The sequence below is a fragment of the Bos grunniens genome, chromosome 1 (assembly GCF_055505025.1).
Source record: "Bos grunniens cultivar Pamir isolate PY7600 chromosome 1, Bosgru_T2T1.0, whole genome shotgun sequence".
In the NCBI taxonomy this organism is placed as follows: Eukaryota; Metazoa; Chordata; class Mammalia; order Artiodactyla; family Bovidae; genus Bos; species Bos grunniens.
This window is the reverse complement of record NC_141165.1, coordinates 136,271,826-136,287,328: the sequence shown is the minus strand read 5'-3', so window position 1 is coordinate 136,287,328 and position 15,503 is coordinate 136,271,826. Positions and strand designations below refer to the sequence as shown.

Sequence of the window (15,503 nt, the reverse complement as noted above, 5' to 3'; positions counted from 1 at the left end):
TATTGGTTTACTCCAGAAGATAAGCCAAATTGAAAAATATTTATGCTAGCTAATCTATTTTCTCAATGCCATCCTTTTTCAACTAAAGGTGAAGCCATAGGCTGGTACCTTATAAGATAATAACCATATAAATAAACTAACTTTAAATGCTAATTTCTACAAATTTAAACTGTACCTGATTAGCCAAACTAAAAAAAAAAAAAAAACAACCATGATTCTACATTAAGCTAAGTAATGTTTCCACCTTTTTGATATCAGTTAAAAGGATGAAACTTATCAACCATAATGTAGGCACTAACAAATAAAAGTCCTAACTAGCAAATGCCTTAGCAAAATATGTTTTTTATATCAGACAAAATTATTTCTCCCTCGTATTTACTCCTGTGCTTTTTCTTCCTTCCAAAGGTGTCCTCTTCTATCATTCACCCAGATCTACTCAAAGAAGCATTTTTCAGGAATGCTTTAGAATGAGCAGTTCCTCAAGTTTTTTATAGTCTCTAGGGTATTTGCAGAATTTGGAATAATAATAAAAATCTATATTAATACATTGTTTTTTATGGTAAAAAGATATGTAATCAAACTTTTTCAAAAAGGAAACTAAATTAAAAAATAATTTATCAATATCACTTTGTTCAGCAAAATATAATTAAAAGACTATCCTATTAATTGAATATTTTGGTTAATATGGCCTTATAATATTAAAGACCACACTGTAATTAGAGGGTTACTGTTGAGATTAAGTTCAGTAAGTAGAAATTATGTGTTGAAATGTCCTCTTTTCTTTATTTCTCTGGGTGGGCATCTTCAAATCCTAAAATTAGCTACTGTGAAACCTATATTAGAGCTGTTTGTGCTCACTAATATAATAAAAAATATATACCTATAGCAACTGAATGGTCTTATAGTATGAAATCCTCGAAACATCTCTTAGAATATCATATTTACTGAAACATAATACAATACTAATATGTTCAACTTACTGTTATTAAAAGACACAGCTAAATACTTGAAAATTACACTAAAGGAGGTTAATAATGACAATTTGACATAAGGTACTTGAACTATGCATAAACTGTTTTATAATATTTATCCTGTTAATATTACTCGAACCTAGACTATCTAGAATTTTGTTAAACACAGTCCATGGAGAAATGAAAATTATACCCTACATTCCCAACTATCCTAACGTAAGACTAAATACGGAAGGCAGGGTGGGAAGGAGGTAGAGGGGAAAGAAAAATAATGTTAAACTCCGTACTTCCCTTTTGAAGTTCCAAATCAAATGACCAGTTTGGCCTATGATTATAATTTTTCAGGATTATAATTTAACAGGAAGATAAAAACTGTTTTTTTCAAAAGAAGCATTTAAAAAGTTATAGCTGAGGAAATTACAACCTGGCAGTTAGGTGACACCTACAACCACTCATCATGTTCACGGCAGAGTCATCCCTTGGCCAGGTCTCTCCTGACTCCCAGACAGGTCACTCTCCTTACACAGCTAAGAAACCTCGTGAACATGGATGGGTATGCTCAGAGAGCTAAAAGAAAAATTCTTACCGACTGCAAAACTGTTTCAGGACTTTTATCTTCATGCTCATGTGATGCCTTGGTAATTATTCGAATGGTTTCTTCTTTCAAGTGCTTTGAGAAATCACTTCTTGATGGCTGCTCTAGATATTCTGGTTCTCCTGCTTGTGCTTCATGAGAAAAGAATCAGTTGTATATCTAATATAAATCAGTGAGTCTAGACTAAGATGAATTTCTCATTTACTTCTCATTTGAAGTTATACATTAATTTTACTTTATTTACCAAAAGAAAAGAATCAGATCTCAGATAAGTCAAATAATTACTGAAGAAAGAACTCATTATAGTTTATGCTAAGAAATTTATTGTAAGGTTTTGTTGTTGTTGTTAGGACAAGTATCAAAATCTCACTTTGGGTCATCAGAGCACCGGGTTGAGCTCCGTGTGTCACACGACAGCTTCCTAGCTATCTATTTTACACATGGTAGTATATGTTTCAGTGCTACTCGCTCAGTTCATCTCACCTTCCTTCCCTGCTGGTACACTAGCCTGTGTGGGATGGGGATCGGGGTTGGGGGTGGGAGGGAGGTTCAAGAGGGAAGGGAAGTGTGTATACTTATGGCTGATTCACGCTGTTGTACAGCAGAAACCAACACAACATTGTAAAGCAATTATCTTCCAGTTAAAAATAAATTAGAAAATAAAACTGTGAAACCTTAAAAAAAACAAATCTCACTTTAGAAAATCACTAGCATTCTACCAAAGAACAAGGGAGCAGGGGGCTGTACAACAATCCTGGTCTGAGTTTCCACAGAGAGCACAGTAGCTGTTTTTCTGGCCAGAGTATTCTTTTTCATACTTACCTAACAAAATCCTAACCATGAATGAACCCAGCCTTCTATCTTTTCTGAACCTGCTCCTGATAGTTCCAGGACCAATATAAACTCAAGAGTTCAAATACTACTTCTGGGAAGAATTCCTAAAATTATGTCTACTGTCTATGTTCTGAGTTCTAAATCCACAGATGCAACAATGTACTCTGAATGTCCACTGGATATTTAACAGACGAGCCCAATATTTATCCTTATACAACCTATGAGGCTTTATATAATTGGGCCTCTGCCTGTCTCTCCATCACCTTGTGTCCTTTGCTCAAAAAGAAACACATACTAGCCTTTTTTCAGTTTATCCAATACATCAGAGAAGAGGCTAACTGTCCAACTTCTGGATCTTTCCTCATTTTCTTCCCTTTGACTGTTTGGTCAACCTCTCACTCCTCCACCTAATAACTTCTATATATCCTTTGGCTTAAATGCTGTTTCCGCATGGAAGTATTGCTGATGACTCTGCTTCTAGGGGAGGGCTGCTCAGCCTCAGCACTACTGACATTTTAGGTCAGATGATTCTACGGTGTGGAGGGCTTTCCTGTGTACCCAGGCATCTATCTACCCACTAAATACTAGTAGTACTGACCCCCTCTCTCAGTGGTGACAACCAGAAATGTCTCCAGTATTGTCAAATGCCCTCTGAAGGTCAAAACCACTCCCAGACAAGAATTACTGCTCTACAGTAACTTATACTTTCATTTTAATAGCACTTTCCTACAATTATAACTTCATTACTGTTATTTGTTTCAAGCCTACATTCCCTGCTATACTGTAAGAATCTCAAGAGCAGGGGTGTTATCTCCCTTTTGTATTCCTATTTCTTCCACACCAAGCATATAATAAGCACACAATAATTTAATGAAACAAATGAATTAATAAGCTAATGAAAGGGTAAAAGGAATAAGAATGTACTCTAAAATATTGCACAGTGTTACTGGGAAAGGTTGAGTTCCTGCTCAACCAACTGGTGGGAAACAACAGGACTACTGTCATCCTTTCCAATATCTGATTAATTTAAAACCTTTCTCAAAGTGAAATATTATTAAAAAAGAAATACTATAATTAAACATAGATGCATGAGTATTCATTCAACCACTGAATTTTAATTAAGTGTCTATGTACCAGGCACTAGGCTAGGCACTGGGACTCAGTGTTAACAAAGTGGCCAGTCCCTGATCCCATGAAATTTATAGTTAACTATGGAAAAAGTTATTAACCAAAGAATTACATGTATGAATTGTGACATCATCATAATACATTATAGGAATAAAATGGGGCAAGGGTAACTTAAGATTATGGGGTATGAGATAAACTAACGTTTCAGTTGAAACATAATGAATTAGGTGGAAGAACGTATAGCCCATGAAGTGAACATGAATTCAATCTGAAGGGCTTCTAGTGTGGTCGAACTATAGACTATAGTATAAGAGGGGAGAAATGGCAAGAGATGATGCAGACAGGGATAAAACGGGGGCCTTTGAGTCATGAAAGTTTTAACGGCAAAAGGAAGTGGATAAACATTCTAAATACAATGAAAACATGCTGAATTTAAAGAAAATTATTCTGACTACATTGTAAAGAAAAGATTAGAGAATAAAGTAAAACCAGAAGTCAGTAAAAGTACTAAAACAGCAACATAAGCTCTTTATCTTGCCTAGAGAGCAGTATTAGCAAGAAATGACTGTGCTTTTGGATAACAGAGACAGTGAGAAAGTGAGAATTTGTTAGATTCAAGATACATTTTAGACATAATGGTTTGGAGACTGACGTGCAGATGTCTTATATTTTGGATATGAGTCATTAGGATAATGGAAGTGAAATATACTCTGGCAAGGAAAACTAAAGGAAGAAATGATTACCATGTTTGTGACAGGAAAAGAAGTCCAAAAGAAGTTAAATGTCTCATTTCTAGACTTCCTAAGAACTGCAATGTTCTTTCAGTGTGCCTGTATGATACATAAAGTTAAGAAAATCTCAACCACTACAACTCCAGTTTAGCAGAGCTTCTGCTTCCTGAAGGTTTCATGATTAAGTGGCTTAAGTCAGCTATTTTAGGCCTTAACAGAGACAAACTTCTTGTTGCTAAAGCTTACATTACTTGTGTTTTCCCCCTCTGTCTCTTCTCATTGTAACAGATAAAACATCAATGCTTGACAGTAGGATGTGAGCTTAATGCAATGTGGGTCAAGAAATCCATCTGCTAGGACACTGGGCTAAGCCAGGGAAACCTGGACAATGTAGGTAAATAAAGCTCTTAAGAGCAAAAGTAATTTTATCTGATCAACACAGTCAAATATATGTAGGTCCTGAGGGTTAAGGTTTCCTTCCTTATAGGGATTTGAGTCCAAAAACCTTATGTGATGCTGAATGATTCTGCCTAAATGTCATACAAAACTATTTCCTCTAGACTTTTCTCTGTGCAAATATCTTCCACGGAACTTGTATGAGTGGTGCTGTAATCACAGTAGGTGAACCTACAAGGATTCAAGTTCTGGGAGTTTGGAAACAAAAATCCAAACTTCATTCCCAACATGTTTGATGAGCATGTGCCATTTTCAGTACTATGTTAGGTATTAATAATGTTAAGAAAAAATGACATAAGATTTACTCACTTTAAGGAACTCTCAACAAAATCAGAGAAATGTATACTCCATTACAATACAAAGTGCTAACTGCTGTAATAGACTTATGCACAAGGTCCTAGAGAAGCACCATGGACCCATACACACACTTGGAAAGATGTTGCATGCTAAGAAAAACTTCCTAGGAGAAATGCCAACTGAGCTAAGTCTTGATGGATTTGTAGAGAAGATTATCTTGGAGATGAGAAAGATGATTCCAGGCAGAAGGAATAGCATAAGCAAAGGCACTGTAAGGACAGATAAAAGATTAATAAATTCCTTGCTATTAATGAGCCTTTATAACGGTAAGCAAGACAAAATATAACTTTGGTACAGAGAATAGATTAGGACTAGAATAGTGGGAAAAAGACAATAGTTGCTACAGGCGTAATTAGGAACATTCATAAAGATCTGGGGCTATTAGAGAAGTCTTAAAAGTGGACAAAGTTTCAAGAATAGTGAGGACAAGAGGACATTTTTCAAATGAGGGATACTTCATGAGCAAAACCATAATGACAGGAAAAGACCCTACAAGCCAGAGTGATAGGGAACAACCTGGTTTAGATGAAACGTGCTTATAGTGGCCTTGGAAGAATTACAAGGGATTCAGATTTAATAGAGGGAAAATAAAAAAGAAAAGAGGTTTTAACTTTATTTTGTCAAACCAGAAGAGTAAAAGATATGTTCACTAAAACAAACAAAATAACCAGAGGAGGAAAATAAAAAGCTCATTCCACTACCCAGAGAAAAATACTTAAAGAGCACTGCTTCAAAGAACAGCAGTCCATTTTCCTTATAGAAATGCATTTAAACTCAGTAATTCCCCCAAAGCAGTCTATAAAAAGCCATGCTAGGCTGGCTGGCTAGAATATCAGAGAAACTTTTAAAGGCTTCAGATTCCTAGGTAGCACCACAAACAGAATTCTCAGGAATGTGGGAGGTAGAGGCTTAGGAACCAAGTTAAACCTACAATTTATCTAAGAAAAAGTTATAACAGCACCACATATTTTTGACTTTCTTTCCTAAGGTAGAGTTATTTGGGTTAACCTTTTAAAATGGCTGCACTCCCATACACTGAAGATCACCTCTGCTGCTCCTGCTGCTGCTAAGTCACGTCAGTCTTGTCCGACTCTGTGTGACCCCACAGACAGTACCCAACAGGCTCCTCTGTCCCTGGGATTCTCCAGACAAGAATACTACAGAGTTGCCGTTTCCTTCTCCAATGCATGAAAGTGAAAAGTGAAAGTGAAGTCGCTCAGTCATGTCCGACTCTTAGCGACCTCATGGACTGCAGCCTACCATGCTCCTCCATCCATGGGATTCTCCAGGCAAGAGTACTGGAGTGGGTTGCCACTGGGTTCTCTGGAAGATCACCTCTAGGAAACTCATTATTGTGATTTCAAAAGGGAATGAAATCAAATCAGAAAACATTTAAGGGGCATCTATCATGTGTCATGTATTATACTACATTCTGGAGATTTAAATAAAAACATGACTTGGTCCCTGCTTTAAAGGGACTTAAAATACTGAGGCTACTGAAAATATCCTGAAAATACTGAGAATATTGTCCACTCTACCAGATCATATCAACTTATTTTTGACTTGTAGACCATTTTTACTTCATTTTTCTACCCTTATTTTTTGGTTTCAGTTTCTTTTTTGCTTTTAAAATCTGAGTATACTATATAGATATATTGTAAGGACTTCAAATAGTTTCTGAGTAAGATATGAGTAACACAAGCAAAATAATAATTCAAGCAAAGTTCTCTCTTCCTCAGAATACAGTTTTATTCATATAGTCTACAGCCATGATGCTTAATCAGAGGTACACTCAGAATTATCTGAACATCTTTTAAAAAATATATACTCTGGACCCTTCCTCCATAGATTCTGACCCCAATAAGTCTCAGATGGTATGTCCTCAGAAACAGTCTCCCAGGTAATCCTGATGTATATACCAGTAGTAAACAACTGCTGGCTAAATCTCTAAACATAAGTGTTAAAGTAAATATTCTTTTGCAGATTAGAGAGGTAGTGTGATATGGACTGAAGAATACTTTCCTATCACTTATTTCTTAGTTTCAATAAGACAATGAATCATGCTGAAGAAGTGATGCCTATGGATTTTTTTTGGTTATCTATTAGCAAAAGAGGAACAAATACTCATTTAATTAATGCTATATAAATTAATATTCTTATTTGGAATATCATTCTGAAGAAACTGGATTTTAATGGTTCTTAGGTTATAGCTTAATTGAAAAGATTTTCAGGGAGAGAAGAAAAATCACTCTGATGGATTTTATAAAGAAGATCTCCTTTTATTACTTCCACTAGTCACTCATAATCCTAATGTACACCTGAGAGATAAATACAGGTTCTCTATGATATTATGAAAGTATTATATCAAATTAAATTATTTGAAAACTGTAGGGAGAAATAGGAAAAAAAAAAAAAAACGGCATGGGCATTAAAGTAAAATTTCTATACTAATAAAAGGAGATAAGTAATTCCAATGAACAATATAATAGATTCTCTTATTCAACTGTGTATGTCAAATTGCCCTGCAGTGGAAGATAGATTTCTTAATGTGATATGTAAGATAAGATAGTGGTAGAAATCAATTTTTAATCAATAATCTCACACACATCCCAAATTTGTAGATTTACAATATTCTATTTCTATTAACTCAAAGTGCCTATTTCTAGCAATTCTATAGAGGACACACAGTTTTCTACTGAGGCAGTACTGTTATTGCCTTCTAACAACTCAGTCCTGAAGATAACTATCGTAACAGTTACATGTGGATTGACCTTTATCATCTCTTTATTTTTGTTATTCTGGCTCCTCTCAGCTGCATTTCTCATCGTTTTTTTTTTTTTTTAATACTAAAAACTTACAAAACAGGATATAAAGTGTGTAATAGGAAGTACTCATCAGAATAAAAAGGATATGGAGCATATAGATGTGGCCTTTTCAGAGAGAGGGAATATAACAAATGTAAATGATGGGGAAAAGCTGGCAAGTCCTGTCAGATAGGAATATTAGTGGGGAATATGTCTTAGTTTGACTTAGTAAAAATAAAATGTATTAAGTCTGTAAATTTAGATACTCTTGTGAGAAACAGAAAAGATGAAAAGCAGACTGTATAGAATTTAATATTGTGATGCTACAAAATATAAGTGAACCAAGAATAACCGGGTTGGAGCCTGGCCAATGAATGCTGCTAGGACTCAACTATTCAATTTGCATGAAAACAAGTTACAAGTCTGGAAAGATTTGTGCAGGCCTATACATCAGTCACCACAACATACTGTAGTCTTACAGATCTCTCATTCAAAGAATAAATCCATCTAAAGTTCAAAGGAGAATGCTAAAATTTATCTAGGTAAAGGTGCCTAGGAATCTGTCTGTAAAGACAAAATTAAACAAACACCGAGAACACTTTCTTAATAAAAACAAAACACACAAACCTTACAAAAAAGGGTGATTCAAAATGATCCACTAAGAGTAAATTAAAAAAAAAAAAGGGAGAGACAAATAAGTTTAAGGAAAAGATCTAATTTATCTCTTCTCATTTCCCTAACCACTAAACAGAAATAGTACCTTCCTACAAAATGTCATCTTAAATTATATTCACAACTTAATCATATGATGAATCTTAAAAAAACCATTGGACATTGTATTTTCAAATGTGTAAGAATGTATTTTATTTTTGTAATCCTTAATATTTTATTGATTTCACCAGCTAATAATTATAGAATTGTTAAAATATTTATATTTTTATATACGTCTCATTTGTTTTATAGATTGCATAGATTTTCTTCACTTGGAATATATTAAAAATTTAGTTGCTGCTAATTTGTCTTTTACGAATCTGAAAAGAATCAAATAAATACTCTACATTAACTAATACTATTTACCAGTAGTGTTATTTTGCTTAAATATGAAATTATTAGAGTGCATTCCCTTGAAAGCTTTAGTGAATTGGCGGTTTCACAGTTTTTCTAGGTATCTTGCCAGGAAAAGTCAATCAAAGTAGGCAACATGCATAGATGGAGAGTTAGCAGAATCATCTCATTCAGCTTAAAAATGGTATATACGTATATATAGTGTTCTCTAGCACTATCTAGCAAAGGGGTAAACTAAATTGTTGCCTTTTGTCTCTGAGTGATGGAATTTCAGATTTTTTAAACTGGAATCTTCCTACTCTAGGATAAAGTTTTTTGCTCTTGCTTTTACAATGGCCGTATTTTATTTTTACAATAATTATCCATAAATATGAAATTGATAAAATGCAATAAAAATGGACTAACCTGTTGTCACAGAAGACTCGGACTCTCTCAATTTCTGAGATGCTAGAAGTTTTTCCTGCAAGGCTTTCTGAGCAAGTTGTGCATCCCATTCTTCTAGTTCTTTCTCAAATCGCTGGTTGTCTTCCTCAACAAAATCTCTTAAGTCAGGGGGTAGTGTTTCTATTCCAACAAGGGCCTGCCCAGTTTCTTTATTAAACTCCTCTGCAAATCATATTTCAAAAACTATTATAAAATTAAGGATTAAAAGAAAAATGCAAAGTTCAAAACAGAAGGTATTTCAAGTGTTAAGGTCCAAATTATTACCATCTAGCAAATCAAGATTACTATATATTAAAAGAAAACTCAAACAAATGCTCAGAAAAGCAAGATGCAAATATGTGATCACCCATTATAGGTAATGTTCTCAGCTTTTATTTTTATTCTGAAGAGTAAAAAAAATAAAACAAGACATAAAGCCAAAATTGTTGCTACTCAAACACTGACATAGTACTACTTTTTCTACTATAAAATACCAGATACTTGATTATTCATGAAGTAAAACTTACCACAAAATGAGAAGTAACACAAAACCTCAAAGCTCAAAACAGAACTAAAATTCTTTTCCATCTGAAGCAATTATTTCAATATATTTATATACAATTTGAAATCTAATCAATATAGCAAAGTTTTTTTTAAAAAATCACATATATAGAATCTAAAAAGGTTACTCAACCTCTACCACACACACATAAATTAAATTTTAGGTTTTCAGTCATAAATCCAGCAAGTTTTGCTGAATGGTTAAATACAAAAGGAAAGTTGATTTCTATCAGTCTCAACAAACCTTTATTACGTGCTTTCTTTTTTATATGCAAAGTCTATATTAGAATATGAGAAATAAAAAGATTAAGACCATGTCACAGTATGACATGGTCCCTATCTGTGAGCAGATCAGAGTGAAGTGGGAAAGGCAAGCCAGCATATAATTCCAGCACAATAAGTGCCCAGTACAGGTATGCTATGAGAAGGTAAGAACAGATACTTTCTGGCAAGTTCAAGAAAAACTTGGCAAAGCAGATGACACCTGAATTGAATCTTGAGAGATGAGCAGGAATTAGGCAAAAGAAGAAATAAGATCATCATTGGCAAAAATAAAAAACATTAGAACATACTGATACAAATATGTGAAATGATTTGGTGTGACCCAAAGAAGTTTAAATATCACTCAAGTATATAAAGTTTGAAATGGAGAGTGGTTATAAATGAATCTGGAGAGACAATTAGAAGCCATATAATGGAGGCGTTACAAGTTAGGCGAAGAAGTTTGAATATGAGTCAACGTGTGATACAGTCATGAAAGGGATTTTAGCAAGGAGAAGAAGTTCAATTTATATTTTATAATAGTTACTATATAGTTAACTTTGAATAGAAAATATATCCCAATTCTCAGCCCTGGTCACATTAATTTTCAATTCCAGTTTTCTCACTTATAATAACCCCAAAGCATTTTCCAAATATATCCATCACCTTCTTGAATAAACTACACTTAACTAATTACACTGGAGACAAGAATCAAATTAAAGAGCTACTTATTTTGAAATATATATTGCCCTATATATTTCATATTCTTACCTTGTATTAAGAATTGTGGTTTGTCATTTATGTACATTAAACAGTATGCACTGGCATTTCTGTAACCACCAAAAGAATCCCTCACTAGCTCTTCCCATGATGATTTTGTTACAGCAATATCATTGTACTTCATCCACCTGTTTTCACGATGATCAAAAATGTATGCCCAGTAGTGCCCGGCATTAGCTTGACCTTCATGAACTAAAACAGCATGTAAACGATAAGGAACCTAAACATGAAAACAGAGTTAAACTGCAGTTAAGTACTCTATTATAATCACATCTCATGAAAATCACAAATCATCTGATGCGAGGGTTCCCTCGAAGCATATGTTTTTTAACAAGAGTAAATTGGCCGGGATTAGAGTTTTGAAAAAATTAAACTATGAAATAAAAATAGGCAGGGAAGAGGGAGGATAAGTTAACTAAAGACATGTAAAGCAGACAGGTGTGTAAATAGGGTGATTTTCAGAACTCTGGAAATATATTTGATTTATTTAAGCTATCTTTATAATAAAGAATTTATATAATGAATATGTATACATTTAGCACATGATTTGTTTAAATTTTCATAATTATAAATTGGTGGGTAAGTTCAGCAAAATGGCATATATAAAGAGCCATTATATAAATCTCAGAAGTTCAAATGTTACTGACCCCTTTACTTCCTCACATAATCTTAGTATCCTTAAACAGCCATATAATTTCTCCCATATAATTTCTTAAAAATACTGAAGCACTTTGAAAAATTTTAATAAATTTTATTACAAAATAATAAAATAGTAGGTAATACAGAAAATACAGAGAAAAGTAATATAAAAACCTTAAAGTTCAGCAATTTTATAACACAAAGTATGAGAATTAAGCTAACATAAAGATAAAATTTGTAAATAATTTAGATAATGCTTACTAGCTCAAAATTCAACTTACTTGGATCATAGATTTGTCAGAGTACATTAGCTCAATTGTGCGATGGATTCTAGATATGCTTTCCTGTAAATCTAAGGACAGAAGATGCCATTTAATGATCAAAATCAAGTATGTTTCTACTGAGACTTGTAAGGTAGGGAATGAAGGTTTTCCTACAAATATGCTAGAGGAGTAAGAAAAAGTTTCTAAAACCCTTCTTAAAAACATTACTATTCAGAATACGTATAAAATGAATTCAGTTCTCCTTAACAAAAGATGCAGCACAAATGACAAATTAAAAAGCAAACAAATACGATTTCGAAAACAAAGAGCAAAAAAACCTGAATTTTGTTTAAATTTATAAAAGAAGGTTCCAATGAAAATTAAAGTTAACCCCCCACACCCATATTTGTATAAAACAGGAAAACTTTACAATGAAATAAAGTAACTTCATCACATATCACACACACATATACATACATATGTAATTGAATAAAAATCCACTATAATCACCAATGGAAATAGAGTTGTGAGACTCCCATTACCCACTATTTCTACTTCAAGTAGAAATCTATCCTACATAATTACTTAGAGGCAGGGATGTACACAGCTATATTACCCATAATAATTTTTAAAACTCAGAGACAACCTAAATATCTGTCATACAGTATAACCACATTATTCTATGAAGCTATTAAAAAGAATCAAGCAGACAACATCAAAGCCTACCAAAAAAATAAGTAACTTTACAATAGGAAAGGCCTTTTTTTTTTTTAAAGCTTGATAGAAAATCCAATAACCATAAATGCAAAGACTCCTCCCCAACTTAAAAAAAAAATCTATAGTATAGAAACAAAAACAAAAACCAACATAAAGAAAATCAAATGACAAACTGGAAAAATAGTATCTGCCACATACACTACAGGTAACAGGTTAATAGGGCTTCCCTGGTAGCTCAGCTGGTAAAGAATCTGCCTGCAATGAAGGAGACCCCAGTTCGATTCCTGGGTCGTCAGGAAGATCTCCTGGAGAAGGGACATGCTACCCACTCCAGTATTCTTGGGCTTCCCTGGTGCCTCACACAGAAAAGAATCAACCTGCAATGCAGGAGACCTGGGTTTGATCCCTGGGTTAGGAAGATCCCCTGGAGGAGGGCATGGTAACCCACTCCAGTATTCTTGCCTGTAGAATCCCCATGGACAGAGAAGCCTGGCAGGCTATAGTCCATAGGGCTGCAAAGAGTTGGACACAACTGAGCAACTAAGCACAGCACAACAGGCTAATATTCACAGCATTTAAGTTTCTATTAGGCAATAAGACAAACCATTCAATCTAAAAATTGGGTAAATATCACAAGTTCATTAAAAAACAGAATTTCACTCATGATTAATGAAAGTGAAATCAAGACACTGTAATAGCATTTTCATTTCAATTATCAGACTACCACAAATTAAAAGGTGCCCAGGGCTAGGGAGAATACTGGGAAACAGGGTGTCTCACACAAAATTAGTGAGACTCTAAACTGGTTCATTGCTTGGAGGGGGGTGGGAATCTTTAATACCTGATCCATAGGTCCAAAATATGGACATGTCTCTCAAGTTCCTCAATTTAAAATGACCAAAAGTGGACTCATCACATTCCTACTTCCTTCCCCAAGGTGGAGGCGACCCACTATTCTGCCCTTTTACACAGTACATTCTATCTATTTAGTTATCGATACCACCAAGAGTAACTGAGGGAATCAACCCTAATACCCCTTTGTCTCTCACCTCTAGTCAAGGACCCACATCTGTCAGCTGTCTCCCAAGAATAAACCAAATTCATTTCTTTCTTCCCTACATGCTACTTCCCTGGTGTCAAAAGCGTCGTAGTTTTCAGCTTTCTGACTGGAATCTTACAGAAACAAACACAACATGCCTAGTTCAATAGCAAATTATCCAACAACCTAACACAGTATTCAGGAAAAACTATGTGCTTAAGTAATGTTCACTAATGATTTCAAATATAAAAAATTCCCTTATAAATGAAAATACTAAGGAAAATCTTCACAGTAACTAATGCTGTTAGTTGCTCTCCCACCTTATTGACTATTAAATTAGGACTGCTCTTTACTTCCATATTGTCTATAAAGCATCTAGTTGGGCTTTAAAACTAGATTTAAAACCTAACAAGTGATGTTGTTTAGTGAAAGTCCAACCTTTTGAAATAAAAGAGGAACTCCTAGATTTTTTCCACAGATTAAGAAAAATGATGATAAAGTCTACCATAAAATATACACATCACTTCATTTTAGCAACACTGAAGTAGGAAGGAGATAATTTCAGAATAAAGGAGCATTCCTTCCAAGACTGGAGAGATGGCAACTTAACACCAACATGCTCACTGCTTCTCCCCTCCCAGAGCATTGTCCTTATTTTTCTTATGCTAGTTACAACTAGTTACAGACTGGCACTGAGTTAATAGATCATATTTGGAAATCTGCTAGAGCAGACAGAAAATTAAAATTCACATTTCTAATTCTTCAACCTAGAGAAAATGTTTTTTCACTTGAACTCAGCACAGGCATCAAGGGAGGTACATAGTTGGTTATGCACAAAATCTGATGCTGGATGATGTTTCACCAGTAGAGTACCTGTGAATACCAACTTGATATAAATTTAGAGCGCTAAACCAGAAAATCAGACCATCTGCTAGGTCATTAATCAGCTAAGTAATCCAAGGAAAATCTTTTGGTCTCTCTAAAACTGATATTAAGATCATAAAAAAGGAAGCCAAACGAGCTCATCTTACGGGAAACACTTTGTACAGGGGGAAAAAACCCCCCAAAAAACCCATTTTTAATATTTACATATGAAACCCATAGATGACCTCCCTTCTCAATTTTAACATTAACCATGTCCATCTGAGGTGAGAGTAGTTCTGCTATGAGAAGCTTCTTACCTCTGGTGTCATTTTCTATTTCTGTCCTCCAGCGATGTAAACAGCTTTCTAGCACAGAGAGTTCTTCTTCTGTTATGTGCCTTGGTGCCGGATGCATGGGCAAGTCTGGAGGTATCCGAGACTGAGTGAATGGTTTGTGTATTACTGATCTTGATGAAATGGCAGCTATTGACGCGGGTGACGTGCTTGGCAGTTCTGAAGAAGGAGCTCCCTGTTGGTCTGTTGTGCTGTATTTTTAAAGCATAGAATATTCATTATTAAACTTTCCAAACTGAAGCTCTGGACAAAGATTATGTGGTACATAAACAATGTTAAGTTGGCCTATAATTAAAAAAGAAAAAAGTTTTGTTTTTTTTTTTAAAAAAAGATGTGGATTAATGTAACATCCAAATGAGATTTCTACTACATAGAACTACATTATTATAAGGATAAAACTGGGGCTTTATATTATAAACGGCTCAATAGTATTTATTTATACAAACCATACATATACCAGATTAATAAAACCTTCCCTTGCTGATCCTTACCAGCTCACACTACAGAAAAAAAATCTCATTTAATAGTAGTATATTCATGGATGAAAGAAAGGCTGATATATATATACCAAAACAGCCTAAAGTATATTTCTGAATGGAAAAAATACAAAAATTTTAATCCACAGCCATACAAAATCCATTGAAACAATGAAATGAGAAAGC

The 15,503-nt window shown here is 34.3% G+C and overlaps 1 protein-coding gene across 27 annotated transcripts in view; it reads right to left on the bottom strand.

Annotated features, from left to right (window-relative positions):
* The window catches only part of USP25 (ubiquitin specific peptidase 25), a 160,968-nt gene that overhangs the window by 42,331 nt on the left and 103,134 nt on the right, over window positions 1-15,503 (bottom strand). For 18 of the 27 annotated variants that reach the window (XM_086411911.1, XM_086411922.1, XM_086411948.1 and 15 more), the window contains 5 exons: window positions 14,806-15,032; window positions 11,887-11,957; window positions 10,958-11,186; window positions 9,347-9,547; window positions 1,558-1,697 (listed from right to left, as the gene is read on the bottom strand). In XM_086411911.1, coding sequence (XP_086268037.1) covers window positions 1,558-1,697; window positions 9,347-9,547; window positions 10,958-11,186; window positions 11,887-11,957; window positions 14,806-15,032 — 868 coding nt within the window. Of the gene's footprint in view, window positions 1-1,557; window positions 1,698-9,346; window positions 9,569-10,957; window positions 11,187-11,886; window positions 11,958-14,805; window positions 15,033-15,503 lie in introns of all 27 variants that reach the window. The other 9 variants (XR_015167530.1, XR_015167537.1, XR_015167540.1 and 6 more) reach the window with 5 other exon arrangements.